The 14,823-nt window shown below is 44.8% G+C and overlaps 1 protein-coding gene across 3 annotated transcripts; it reads right to left on the minus strand.

Annotated features, from left to right (window-relative positions):
* Positions 1-440: 440 nt before the first annotated feature.
* On the minus strand, positions 441-13,158 carry LOC140426705 (glutamine synthetase, mitochondrial). 3 transcript variants are annotated; one of them, XM_072511792.1, is made up of 8 exons: positions 13,015-13,157; positions 12,704-12,798; positions 11,584-11,758; positions 9,918-10,079; positions 8,890-9,036; positions 8,390-8,517; positions 2,362-2,561; positions 441-2,087 (listed from the first exon to the last, which is right to left on the minus strand). In XM_072511792.1, the coding sequence occupies exons 2-8, from the start codon at positions 12,779-12,781 to the stop codon at positions 1,766-1,768; spliced, it is 1,212 nt and encodes a 403-aa protein (XP_072367893.1). In that variant the 5' UTR covers positions 12,782-12,798; positions 13,015-13,157; the 3' UTR covers positions 441-1,765. The 3 variants fall into 3 exon arrangements, with proteins under 3 accessions (XP_072367893.1, XP_072367894.1, XP_072367892.1); XM_072511793.1 differs by lacking the exon at positions 12,704-12,798 and having other exon boundaries at positions 13,015-13,158; XM_072511791.1 differs by lacking the exons at positions 12,704-12,798; positions 13,015-13,157 and adding an exon at positions 12,295-12,463.
* Positions 13,159-14,823: the final 1,665 nt, after the last annotated feature.

Below are 14,823 nucleotides of genomic sequence, written 5' to 3' on the forward strand. Positions count from 1 at the left end.
TCCCCGTAACCCCGCCTAACCGTTTTGGACACCAAGCGCAATTTATCATGGCCAATTCACCTAACCTGCACATCTTTGGACGGTGGGAGGAAACCGGAGCAAACTCAGACACAGGGAGAATATGCAGACTCCACAGTGACCTAGCGGGGAATCGAACCTGCGACCCTGGTGCTGTGAAGCTACAGTGCTAACCACTTGTTGTGCTACCGTGCTGTCCTTCCGAAGAAATTTTGCCAAAAACAGAGCAGCTACAGCTAAGTTCAAAATGAAGACTGTGGATCGAGGGTAAGGGGAATATTGCAGGGAAACCATGGAAACAAGTTGCTGCTGAGACATGCACACACACATCCTGAAACACTCAATCAGAACTGCTCTCACACACACATCCTGAAACCCTCAACCAGTACGTGTATTGCAGTGTTTGTTTTATACAGAAACAATTGGTTAAAAACCACTTTACTCAAATTTAGCAATGACAATTCGAAGTACAAGACAGTAAGAACAATTTAAAAAGGGTTCTAAATTTGTTTCTTTGTTAAAAAAGTCTACAGCAAACATGGAACTTGGAAACAAATTTGTACCACCAAAATACGGTAAAAAAATACATCAATGCTTACAGCATGCTTCAGAAACTGTTGCACAAAATGTAGTTCTGGGAGGTGCCAATCCCACAGTTAGTGTACGTACCTAGGCAGGGACTACAGAAATAACTCCTGGAAACAAATTTTTACAACTGAACATTTCCCTGCAATGCCTTAAAATATTGTGCAAGAAAAGGTCAAGTGACAAGTCAACAGTAACTAATTACAGGAAGAGTCAGTTACATTAATGATCTGCAAACCCCTTCCTGTTTTCTCCCCCACCCCTCCCCCAAATTAGAATGCAGTCAGCTAATGTCATACAACTCCCGATTTTTCAAACATTTGCAAAACTCCCAAGAACATTTTTGATCTCTTAGGGCACATTGAGGGGTTTAGTCATTAATATACAAAGGCATCACATTAAGCTGCCCTTGGACCCTTTATAGGACCACTGTAAATTAGTGAAGATTAATTATATAGGAATGGAGTAAATTAGTTACATATTAAATCTGGTGATCTTACAGCATCTCTCCTTCCCCTTTTATTATTTTTTTTTTTTTTTGAAGGTGGGTTCTCAACACAACTTCAAATCATTACAGGACTTGGGGGTGTCCCAACAAGGTGTCGCAAAAAATCTTTCCTGGTGCTAAACCAGCCATTCACAGAACAACTCTCAATCACTGCAAAAAATCTCAGGAAGAATACAAACTATCAGCAAGAGTTAGTGAAATTGTGTCGTTTACAGGATTAGTAGTTGATCTGTACAGATCCAAGAGTTAGTAAAACTAGAAATGTGTCACCCAACCATAAAATATTAATGCTGCATTTTAATAAAAAGCCCTGCTTTAAACATCAATGTTGACTGTATTAAGTTACAGGTTATTGTCCATCAGAAGTTGACCAGTCAACTTAAGAGTTAATGTTAACTGTTCTAAATAAGAGAACAGCCGGTTATCCTATCCCAAATATTGTTTCTCACTTTGATAAAAACAGAAACAATTATGCTCCAAAATTTCATTCAAACTCTTCCCACGCCACCTTGCTTCACCCTGCACCCCCCCACAACAACTTGCCTCCCCCACCTTTAGCACCTGTACAGTGTAGGAGTAAGAGACTTTAAAGGTCCCACATTTCAAAAAGATGATATCACTGCTACAAATGCTAGGTCCATTAGTGCACTTGGTTTAGTTTTTGTTATTCTCAATGGGCTTGTCCCCAGCCTCGCCCAATAGGCACGTGCGGATCAATGCTTCTGTAACTGCGTAAGGGTCACAGTTAGCAGATGGACGGCGGTCTTCAAAGTAGCCTTTCTTTTCCTGGCCAACAGATCGAGGAATTCGAATGCTGGCTCCTCTATTGGCAACACCCGCTGAGAACTCATTGATATTGGAGGTTTCATGGTGGCCAGTCAAACGTCTAGCATTGTCCAACCCGCCTTTAGGATCATAGGCACGAATGTGGTATTGGTGCCTCTTGCCCAGTTTTTCAATACACTCTTCAATGAATCTAAGAAAGAAAAAAAATTACTTGTGCTGAATTTGCAATCCCTTCCCCACACATTGCTGCCATTAACTGGGTACATTTTAAATATAATTTATTATCCTCTCAATCAATCATGTTGCATTCACTCAACCCAGGAGTAAATCACAAAGTAACTCCAGATTTAGGCCAGGGAACTGCTTCAAGAAAAAAAAGCACTTAGTTTCTCCAATTCTATAGGCACAGAACAATCAAGGTGCCAGATTTTGTTAATGACTGGATTTAAGCATTTGATACTCACTTCAAACCGCCCTCATCCCGCATAGATTTTGTGCTAAAGTTGGTATGACATCCAGCACCGTTCCAGTTCCCAGGAATAGGCTTCGGGTCAAAGCTAGCGATGATCCCAAAGTCCTCACACACGCGGTGCAGAATAAACCTCGACATCCATAAGTGGTCACCCATATGGATGCCCTCGCAAGGTCCAACCTGGTACTCCCACTGTGAAGGGAAACAACGGATTAGTTCAAGAAGGAAACATCTTCGGCAGAGGCCCAAAGAGCACGGCGAATGTCACTTTGTGGCGGCATAGTAGCACAGTTGCTTCACAGGTTGGAATCCTGGCTTGGGTCACTGTTTGTACAGAGTCTGCAAGTTCTCCCAGTGCCTGCATGGGTTTCCTCCGGGTGCTCTGGTTTCCTCCCACAAGTCCCAAAAGATGGGCTTGTTAGGTGAATTGGACAGTCTGAATTCTCAGTGTACCCGAACAGGCGCCGGAATGTGGCGACTAGGGGATTTTCAGTGACTTCATTGCAGTGTTAATGTAAGCCGACTTGTGACAATAATAAATAACATTATTATTTACTGGCAGTTACACAAGGACAGGACAGGAGCAAGTAGCCCCTGGGTCTTCCCCCCCCCACCCCCCCATTCAACTACCTGAAACTTGAGCAGGTAAGCTATTTACTTTTTTTAAAAAAATTTATTAAGGTGATGGCAGCTCGGGCAGTGGAATATTCCTCCTGCAGAATGTGCGAGGTAACGGAGACCACCGATGTCCTTGCAGCCGTCTCCAGCTCCTCACAGACAGTGTTAGGGAACTGGATGAACGGAGGATCATTCGGGAAGCTGAGGGGTGATAGATAGAAGCTACAGAGACATAGTTTCAACTGAGAACAAAGGTAGCTGGGTAACAGTTAGAGGTGGGAAGAGGAGGAAGCAGTCAGTGCAGGGATCCCCGGTGGTCGTTCCTCTCAACAATAAGTATACCGCTTTGGATGCGGTTTTGGGGGGGGGGGGGGGGGGGGGATTAACCTAGCAGGTGTAGGCTGCAGTGACCGGGTCTCTGGCACGAGGTCTGGCTCTGGGGCTCAGAAGGGAAGGGATGGGGGAGATTAGGAGAGCACGAGTTATAGGGGACTCAATAGTTAGAGGTACGGACAGGCGGTTCTGTGGGCACAGGTGAGATTCTCAGATGGTTTGTTGCCTCCCGGGTGCCAGGGTCCATGACGTCTCGGATCGTGTCTTCAGGATCCTTAAGGGGGAGGGGGAGCAGCCAGAGGTTGTGGTGCACATTGGTAGCAACGACATAGGTAGGGTGTTAGGCTGGAAGTTAAAAGCCAGGACAGACAGAGTTGTCATCTCTGGTTTGTGCCAGTGCCACGTGATAGCGAGGCTAGGAATAGGGAGAGAGTGCAGTTGAACACGTGGCTGCAGGAATGTGTAGGAGGGAGGGCTTCAGGTATTTGGATAATTGGAGCGCATTCTGGGGAAGGTGGGACCTGTACAAGCAGGATGGGTTGCATCCAAACCAGAGGGGCACCAACATCCTGGGAGGGAGGTTTTGTAGTACTCTTCGGGAGGGTTTAAACTAATTTGGCAGTGGAATGGGAACCAGATTTGTAGTCCAGCAACTAAGGTAGCCGATATTCAGGACGCCAAAGCGTGTAATGAGGCAGTGGGGAAGGGAACAATGACAAAGGAGAGTACTTGCAGGCACGGAGATGGGTTGAAGTGTGTATACTTCAACGCAAGAAACATCAAGAATAAGGTGGGTGAACTTAAGGCATGGAACGGTACTTGGGACTACGATGTGGTGGCCATCACGGAAACTTGGATAGAAATGGTTGTTGGAGGTCCCTGGTTATAGATGTTTCAATAATATTAGGGAGGGTGGTAAAAGAGGTGGGGGGTGGCATTGTGAATTAGAGATAGTATAACAGCTGCAGAAAGGCAGTTTGAGGAGAATCTGCCTACTGAGGTAGTATGGGTTGAAGTCACAAATAGGAATGGAGCAGTCACCTTGTAGAGTTCTCTATACCCCCCCCCCCCCCCCTCCAAATAGCAGCAGAGATGTGGAGGAACAGATTGGGAAAGGTGCCAAAGTCATAGGGTAGTAGTCATGGGCGACTTTAACTTCCCAAATATTGAGTGGAAACTCTTTAGATCAAATAGTTTGGATGGGGTGGTGTTTGTGCAGTGTGTCCAGGAACCTTTTCTAACACAGTATGTCGATTGTCCGACCAGAGGGGAGGCCATATTGGATTTGGTAATGAACCAGGACAAGTGTTAGATTTGTTAGTGGGGGAGCATTTTGGAGATAGTGACCACAATTCTGTGACTTTCACTTTAGTAATGGAGAGGGATAGGTGCGTGCAACAGGGCAAGGTTTACAATTGGGGGGGAGAGTAAATACGATGCTGTCAGACAAGAACTGAAGTGCATAATTTGGGAACATGGGCTGTCAGGGAAGGACACAATTGAAATGTGGAACTTGTTCAAGGAACTAAGTGTCCTTGATATGTATGTCCCTGTCAGGCAGGGAAGAGATGGTCGAGTGAGGGAACCATGGTTGACAAGAGGTTGAATGTCTTGTTAAGAGGAAGAAGGAGACTTGTGCAATGCTGAGGAAACAAGGTTCAGACAAGGCGCTGGAGGGATACAAGATAGCCAGGAGGGAACTGAAGAAAGGGATTAGGAGAGCGAAGAGAGGGCATGAAAAATCTTTGACGGGTAGGATCAAGGAAAACCCCAAGGTCTTTTACACATACGTGAGAAATATGAGAATGACTAGAGCGAGGGTAGGTCCGATCAAGGGCAGTAGTGGGAGATTATGTCTGGAGTCTGAAGAGATAGGTGAGGTCTTGAGCGAGTACTTTTCTTCTGTATTTACAAATGAGAGGGACCATATTGTTGGAGAGGACAGTGTGAAACAGACTGGTAAGCTAGAGGAGATACTTGTTAGGAAGGAAGATGTGTTGAGCATTTTGAAAAATTGGAGGATAGACAAGTCCCCCGGGCCTGACGGGATATATCCAAGAATTCTATGGGAAGCAAGAGGTGAAATCGCAGAGCCGTTGGCAATGATCTTTTCGTCCTCACTGTCAACAGGGGTGGTACCAGGGGATTGGAGTGGTGAAGGTCGTGCCCCTGTTCAAAAAAGGGAATGGGGATAACCCTGGGAATGACAGGCCAGTTAGTCTTACTTCGGTGGTAGGCAAAGTAATGGGAAGGGTACCGAGGGATAGGATTTCTGAGCATCTGGAAAGACACTGCTTGATTAGGGATAGTCAGCATGGATTTGAGAGGGGTAGGTCTTGCCTCAAGTCTTATTGAATTATGTAAGGTGACCAAGCACGTGGATGAAGGTAAAGCAGTGGATGTGGTGTACATGGATTTTAGTAAGGCATTTGATAAGCTTCCCCATGGTAGGCTTATGCAGAATGTAAGGAGGCATGGGATAGTCGGAAATTTGGCCAGTTGGATAACGAACTGGCTAACCGATAGAAGTCAGAGAGTGGTGGTGGATGGCAAATATTCAGCCTGGATCCCAGTTACCAGTGGCGTACCGAAGGGATCAGTTCTGGGTCCTCAGTTTGTGATTTTCATTAATGACTTGGATGAGGGAGTTGAAGGGTGGGTCAGTAAATTTGCAGACGATACGAAGATTGGCAGAGTTGTAGATAGTGAGGAGGGCTGTTGTCGGCTGCAAAGAGACATAGATAGGATGCAGAGCTGGGCTGAGAAGTGGCAGATGGAGTTTAACCCTGAAAAAAGAGGTTGTCCTTTTTGGAAGGACAAATATGAATGCGGAATACAGGGTTCTTGGCAATGTGGAGGAGCAGAGAGATCTTGGGGTCTATGTTCATACATCTTTGAAAGTTGCCACTCAAGTGGATAGAGCTGTGAAGAAGGCCTATGGTGTGCTAGCATTCATTAACAGAGGGATTGAATTTAAGAGCCGTGAGGTGATGATGCAGCTGTACAAAACTTTGGTAAGGCCACATTTGGAGTACTGTGTACAGTTCTGGTCGCCTCATTTTAGGAAGGATGTGAAAGCTTTGGAAAAGGTGCAAAGGAGATTTACCAGGATGTTGCCTGGAATGGAGAGTAGGTCTTACGAGGAAAGGTTGAGGGTGCTAGGCCTTTTCTCATTAGAACAGAGAAGGATGAGGAGCGACTTGATAGAGGTTTATAAGATGATCAGGGGAATAGATAGAGTAGACAGTCAGAGACTTTTTCCCGGGTAGAACAAACCATTACAAGGGAACATAAATTTAAGGTGAAAGGTGGAAGATATAGGGGGGATGTCAGAGGTAGGTTCTTTACCCAGACAGCAGTGGGGGCACGGAATGCACTGCCTGTGGAAGTAGTTGAGTCGGAAACATTAGTGACCTTCAGGCGGCTACTGGATAGGTACATGGATTACGGTAGAATGATGGGGTGTAGATTAATTGGTTCTTAATCTAGTACAAAAGTTCGGCACAACATCGTGGGTCGAAGGGCCTGTTCTGTGCTGTATTTTCTATGTTCACTCCATATCCCTCACTTAAAAAACGATGAATGGATGGCCAGTACAGGGTTGGTGGTAGATATTATTGATGGCCCCAGCAAAGCTAGCAGGCCATGCACTTAGCCTGATAAAGAGTTGATCAGGCCCCCCCCAATGACCATCAAGCTGTCTGACTGACACTGTCCACCAATTGCTTTCAGCCCATCCTAGAACAGAAGCACTTCCATCTAGGGCATTAGGGATGGTCAACAAAAGTCAACCTTGCCATCAATGTTCACATGAGTGGGAAAAAGTGTACACTGATATTTTCCCCCAGAAACTGAAAGATGATCAGTGGTCATACTTCAAATACTTCCACTCGAGCAATAGAATAGTTGCTGAAAAAGTAGTCACTCGGTCATCAAATCTGCAGAATCTCTTAACAAACCAGTTAGTCCCGTTCTTTATCATGTCTAATTTTATCTCTTTTAATTATTTGCCCCAATTTACAATGGAGACGGTTGAACCCTTTTCAGGCGGTACATTCCAAATTCGAATCTCTTACTGCACAGAAAGATTTTTCTCATGTTATCTTCCAATGCCAATCACCAGAAATCAGATTTCTCAGGGGAGGCAATGGCGTAGCAAACTAGAGACTGCAGTGGAATGGTCACTGGACTAGTAAACCAGAGACCCAGAGTAATGCTCTGGGGATCTAGGTTCATATCCCACAACTAGATGGTGAAATTTGAATTTAAAAAAATATCCGGAATTGAAAGTCTAATGATGACCATGAAACCATTGTTGATGGTCGTAAAAACCCATCTGGTTTATCAATGCCCTCTCGGGGAAGGAAATCTGCTGCCCTTACGTGGTCTGGCCCACATGTGACTCCAGATCCACAGCAATGTGATTTACTTTAATGCGCCCTCAAGGGCAATTAGGGATGGGCATTAAATGCTGGCACAACCTGCGATGCCCACGTCCCATAAACAAACCTCAAAGGCCAAATCAAACACATTCCATGTTGGTCTCCTTTAATAGTCTTCACTTGTCAGAGCGATCCCACGTCATCCCTACACTACAGAAGGCAGCAATTTGACCCACCGAGGCTGCACTGACCCCAAAGAACACCCTATCTAGGCTCACTTCCGTACCCAACTTGCTGTAACCCCAGTTAACCTATATATCTTTTGACGCTAAAGAGGCAATTCAGCATGACCAATCCACCTAACACTGCTCATCTTTGGACTGTAGGAGGAAACTGGAGCAAACCCACACAGACACTGAGAAGATGCAACCTCCACACAATCAGTGACTCAAGGCTGGAATTTGGGTCCCCGGCGCTGTGAGGCAGCAGTGCTAACTACTGCCACTCGGTTACCTTTTTCTAAAAGCTCCCACACCACCAATGTTGAACTGATTATTGGATTGCAAATCGTACAATCCCTACAAACCATCATTGTGCCCAAAGATGATTGCGCCGCTTAAACTAAAAATCACAAATTTTACAAAGAGAATTCCAAACAGCAACCCTTGCAGCACACCCGGCTCTTACCTGAGAAGCCATCACTTCAGCATTGGTACCAGACAAGTGAATCCCAGCATATAGACATGCTCGGTAGTGAGCCTCCACAATATCCCGACCATAAGCTTTATCTGCACCAACGCCACAGTAATAGGGTCCTGGAGGGTAACAATAACTCCATCAGTTACAGGTTTCACCAGAAAAATAGTCTTATTGAACATTCAAATCTGTACTACCAAAAATAATTAATGGGTATAAAGAAGCAGACTTCCATTGAGACCACTTACATCAAAATATCTTTGAATGTGGTCTTTTGAATAATTTAACATTCAAATTCACTCTGCTCAGGGATGGATTCACATTGGCTTCCAAGGACAGACTAGTTTCTTCAGCAGTTATAAGTTACCATTGACTCCCACTCCCTCCACTCAGTAGATTCAAATGCCTCATTTAAAGTTGTACTGCTAACAGTAACATCTGCCAGACATTCTTACTCACGATCTAAAGGAAATGTGGAAGGTATACTGCACCCTGTGGTCCAGGAAAGCCATTGGAAGGCCATCCAAAGGGATGCCCATCTGTTCCTAACAGAGTATACTCCTGTTCCATTCCAAACCATGGATGTTCATCGGAGACCATGGCCATTATTTTCTGGCACGAGTTTCGAAGGTTACTTTCTGTAGAAACAGAATCATTTGTAAGTTATTGATTGGTTTCCCATCTATTAGGACACAGACACCTTAGATAGCTCTAAATATGGTGTATCCCAGAAACTAAGAACTAAAAATTCTGATAAAAATAAAGCTTTCCAATGCTCGCAACGGGTATCATTTGGACAATATGGTTCCTTGGACAGGATAATGCATCAGGTTTGCATTTTGAACACTCACTACTAAGGATCTAGATGGATGACACAAACAGGCCATGTCTTTGCAGATTGCAATGGCCTTCTGGGACAGATGCACCAACTGCACAAAACTGTCTGGGTTAGTCGTTTCACTGAAAGATAGAAAAGGATGCCTTGATGGGATCTGCACTTTACCTTGAAGACATGGCAATGCAACAGACAGTTTGGGTTGATAAATTTCTACAAGATCCTGGAGGGTATGCATAAATTTACCAGAAAGACACCATCAAATAGGATTGCCATGGAAAAGCATGGAGATTCACCCACCTTCCCTCACTCAGTGAAACACACAGCATGGAAGCAGATTCAATACTGACATCCAGAAGGGAAGTACAATGGACTCAAAATGAAAAAAATCTGCAAAGCTAGAAGATTAACTAGGTAACTCAAGCCAGTGTTGGTATGAAAGGAGATCCTTTCATTCTGTAAACATTCCTGATTTGAACTTCCACTGGTGGCTGTGCCTAGGTCCCAACCTCTAGAAACTCCCCCCTCAGATTTTTGGCCATTGCCCCAATATCTACTTAAGTGTAAGTTTTGCTTTATAATATTCCTGCGTTGCATTAATACAAGTCAATTTCCTGAACTGAATGACTCTATGAATTTCTCTGTTATTTCATTTTCCAAGTGGAGACATGTCTCCGTGTTTACCTGCTGGCTTCCTGTTATACTTGAGGACTTCACAGAGGATGAGCTTGTTGGGATCCTTACGGAAAGGATCCCGAAACATGGCAGATGGGATGAGGTACATGTCACTGTTGGAGCCCTCCGATTGATACGTACTTGAGCCATCAAAATTCCATTCTGGGAGATCTGCAAGGGACAAGCAGAGCTTCAAGGTAACTAAATAAGAACGCCAGAGTGAGAAAAGCCCTCCCACCATAAAAATGAAAAGGGTCACACAACTAGCACAGCTTCAGTGGGTCACGCAGAAAAACATGGAGCCAGCGCAAAACTATTATGTCTTTGAAGCTCACGGACTGCCATTGAAAAAGTATCCACTTCCCGAAATATCCTTAGCCTCATGCAAACAAGTCTCCCCACACCAGTGAACTTTAGAGGCAGGCCACTCCAAAAATCACATTTGCTGCCCCTCCTGGACTAGACAACCAGCCATATCCTGGGGCAGTGAAAATAAATCCAAATTCACAACATGATGCAAGGACATTTATTTTAATGCTAACACCTTACACTACAACAACGCATTATCAAATTAGATGGGACTAAAACAATTTGTGATAACAGTCACCATGACAACAGCAGCAGTTACATGTATAGGAGGCGATACTGTTCCCAGACTAGATTGTGGACAACAACCAAGTGGGAAACATCAGTGATTGTACTGCACAATGTCACTGAGGCTTGCCTCAGACTTTGACACGTCAGGCTCTAGTTCGCACATATTTAAATTAGTTTGTACTTACGATCTCATTCCAAAATGTTTCACTGATGTTTACATAAGAACATCTCTGCTATTAAGCCATGCACAAAGGGGATTTCACAGAACAATGCTTCTTCTTGACCTCAGCACCCGAGGGCTTAGGAAGAGAATACAAGGTTCCTATTCTTGATCACTTACCTGGTAACCTACTAGAGAAAAGTGCACCTCAATGGAGATCAGGGAGGGAGTGCTTGGCAGTGCTGATGCCCCTTGTAGTTAAAAGGTTGAGCAAGAGATACAAAAGTCTGAGAACACGCACAAACAGATTCAAAAACAGCTTCTTCCCCGCTGTTACCAGACTCCTAAACGACCCTCTTATGGTTTGAATTCTACACCCCCGTATGCTTCACCTGATGCATGTGTCTATGTATTGTGTAGCCTTATTATGTATTTTCTTTTCTTGTACCAAATGATCTGCTCGCAGAAAAATACTTTTCACTGTACCTCGGTATACGTGACAATAAACAAATCCAATCCAAATAGCCTGTCAACACTCCGGGATGATGGCAACCACCCCCTCTCCCAAAAAAACAGCAGAGATAGAAAACAAATGTTGGGATTCAAATGCATCAAGTCAAAAGAAATGTTTTCCAGAAAGTCTGGACAATCACAATCTGGAGTTTGAAAGCTTTTTAACAAATGTACACACTCACATGCAGTGTAATGGCTGGAGTTCATTATTATTTCATGGGCTTTACAGTTGTGCCCCAGCGTTCACATTCAGGATTTCTAAACTTGAAGCAGGATGCAAAGAGCATGTCCATGTTTGCAACACTTTACACTGATGAAGTGGTTTTTATTAATGAGGCGGTGTTATGTTTTCATTCCCCTCCATCAGAGGCCAGTCTAATAGGAAAGGGAGATGGAGGCACATACCAGAAACGGCCTTGGGCTCCTTGTCCAAAGTTCGGGTCTTGCAGCGGACTGACTCTCCTGTGCCATCGATCCAGATGTACATGGCCTGCACCTTGCCATCCTGGGGCAGCTCCATGTAATTCTTCTTGACGATTTTGCTGAGATTGGCGCTGGCTGAAGTGGCCATCTTGTAAGTCTGCGAGAGAGAGGTAGAGAGGGGCAGAGAGAGAGGGGAAGAGAAGCAAGAAATGGAGGTCGTTAACCGCAGTGGCCACATGGCACAGTTGCAGAATACAGAAAGAGCTCACACACACCCACAGAGAGCAGTCTGAAACCGTGCGACCTGCAATACTCCAGGGACTCATACACCTCACCGTCCTTTCATTCGGTTACTTGTAGCTTTTAAATAAAAAACAAACGCCGAACTTTGCAACAAAAACAATTGCAAATGAAATGTCCACTTGCAAAAGAACGGACTTTGGGGGTGGGGGGGGAAAGAGAAATTATTCCAATGTGTCAATTTCCCAATTTGTAACACCAATTTAATAAAATGCAAATGGGATCTCCATTTGCACAAGAAATAATATTAAATTTGGAAGTCCAATCGTGTCAATTTGATACATTTCAATGTAAATGGATTGATTACTGTGTTGGGTCGGGGGGTTAATCGCGGTCTGTGGACCTCTCCTCACCCCCAAGGGTGACTATATCCAGTCGACCGTGCAGACTTACAGATGTCCAGAGGTGTGGGGTGGGAGATGGTGGGGGGAGCAGGCAGCCCCCAGCCCGGGACAATGGAGAGGGTGTAGGGTAGCCCCGAGCACGCAGAGCACGCAGAGCCCGGCAGCAGCTCCCAGCCAGATACATGCACAAGCTGCCCTTGATCATCATCATCCTCCTCCGGCTGGCTGGCTCACATGGATTAAACCCCCCCTAAGCATGCACACCCCAGCCCCTGGGTACAATTTCGATCAATGCAGCTCCCCAACATGCAAACCCACCCCTCAATATTCCCCTCCCACTCTGATCAACCCGGACATGCAAATCAGCAACATGCAAAATTAAAATGAACAATACCAATTTTTCCCCCTCCAATCCTCAACCAATTGCTAACCCTAACCAATCTGCTCGTTAAACCTACATGTTGGTTCCGCCAATTCGCCGGCTTGATATTGCCGCATTTTTTTACCAGAAACAGGAAACAGCGTGAGATCCGCATCCTCCGCCAAAAACAGACTACAAAACAAAACGCCCAGTTATTACAAATACATTTCTGGCTCGTCACCGGGGAAAAAACAAGCAGCAACGACAACACACTGAGCCAAAAGACAAGCTGCAAACTCTTCAGCAAAGCAACCAAGAGGCTGAAATACAAGAGACAATGTGATGAGTTTTGTGGTGAAGGTGTTTTTTCTGAGAAGGCAGCACGCTCTGTCTCGGTTTTACTGTTACCTTGCTGGCCCAACGCCTCCTCTCGGATTTCCTGCTACAGAGGCTTGGCTATACTCTTCTCTGTTCTGTTCTGTTCTGTCCAGTTCAGGATTGTTCATTCAGCTGCACTGTTGGGAGAGAGGAGACATTTATAATGTGAAGCCTGTCCCCCTCTCAGGACGCTCATTGGTGCCACGCGAACGTGATTTCTTCGTGATCCGCCTCATGCAATTGATACCATTGGACTACAGTGGCTGGAGGAAATTTCCACTCCTCCTTCCCTTCCCCCCCCCTCTCTCTCTCGAGCTCACTCGTTTGCTTCCAACTTGCACAAAAACAAGGCGAAAGGGACTGCTGCATTGCATAAGAATCAGAAATAAAATCTACACATCAGCAGCTGGCAAAGACGTGCACCCGGAGAGATCATGCGGTTCACTCATCGCACTGATTCACACTGAATCTTGTTCAATACTTCAACCCCCTCCCGGGCATCGACTCGCCTGTCCCTCATTGATTTTAAATTCCAGCAGATATTATACCAAGTGTTATAATATCTGGCGTTAGCTACATGCCTTTCCAGTAACATTCACACACTCAAAACTTTACAGTGACATTCACACACGCACAAACTTTACAGTAACATTCGCACACAGACTTTCCAGTTACGTTCACACACACAAACTTTACAATAACATTCACACACATATAAACTTTTCAGTAACATTCACACATAGACTTTCCAGTAACATTCACACACCCACAAACTTTACAGTAACTTTCACACATAGACTTTCCAGTAACATTCACACACACACAAACATCCCAGTAACATCCACACAGACTTCACAGCACCATTCACACACACACACTTTACAGTAACATTTACATAGACTTTACAGTGACATTCACACACATAAACTTTCTAGTAACATTCACACATAGACTTTCCAGTAACATTCACACACACACAAACTTTACAGTAACATTCACACATAGACTTTCCAGTAACATTCACACACACACAAACTTTACAGTAACATTTACATAGACTTTACAGTGACATTCACACACACAGACGTTACAGTAACATTCACACACAGACTTTACAGTAACATTCACACAAACTTTACAGTAACATTCACACACAGACTTTACAGTAACATGGAAGTGTCAATTACAAGGGGGCACAGGTTCAAGGTGAGAGGGGGAAAGCTGAAGGAAGATGTGCGGGGTACATTTTTCACGCAGTGATGGGTGCCTGGAACGCATCCAGAGGATGTGGTGGAAGCAGGCACATTAGCAACATTTAAGAGGCACCTGGATGAGTACCTGAATAGGGAGGAAATAGAAGGATACGGACCGAGTAAGGGCAGAAATTTTTTTAACTTAGGGTATCATGATTGTCACAGGCTTGGAGGGCCAAAGGGCCTGTTCCTGCCCGATACCTTTCTTTGTTCTTCGTATTCACACACACACAAACTTTACAGTAACATTCACACACAAACTTTACAGTAATAGTCACACACACAAACATTACAGTAATAGTCACACAAACTTTACAGTAACATTCACACACACACAGACTTTACAGTAATATTCACATATACAGATATACAGTAATATTCACACAAACTTCACAGTAACATTGACACACACACAGACTTTACAGAAGGCATTTTCAAAGTCGGGGTCGTGACCCGCGGGTGGGTCGCGGGCGGGTGTTGGGAGGGTCGCGGAGCCATCCGTAGTGGCGCTCCCGATTGCGCATGTCCGCGCGCAACAGCCACAGAAGCCAACTTTTAGCAATGCCGGCTGTGAGCGGTCTTCAAA

The sequence above is a fragment of the Scyliorhinus torazame genome, chromosome 7 (assembly GCF_047496885.1).
Source record: "Scyliorhinus torazame isolate Kashiwa2021f chromosome 7, sScyTor2.1, whole genome shotgun sequence".
Classification (NCBI taxonomy): domain Eukaryota; kingdom Metazoa; phylum Chordata; class Chondrichthyes; order Carcharhiniformes; family Scyliorhinidae; genus Scyliorhinus; species Scyliorhinus torazame.

Excerpts from the sequence above, each read along its gene's own strand:
- LOC140426705 (XM_072511791.1), bottom strand. The coding sequence starts at position 12,456 with ATGATGATGATCAAGGGCAGCTTGTGCATGTATCTGGCTGGGAGCTGC. Across the intron at positions 9,037-9,917 it reads GTATAACAGGAAGCCAGCAG|AAAGTAACCTTCGAAACTCG; the intron begins GTAAACACGGAG and ends CTGTTTCTACAG. Across the intron at positions 8,518-8,889 it reads TGGCTTTCCTGGACCACAGG|GACCCTATTACTGTGGCGTT; the intron begins GTGCAGTATACC and ends GTTACCCTCCAG.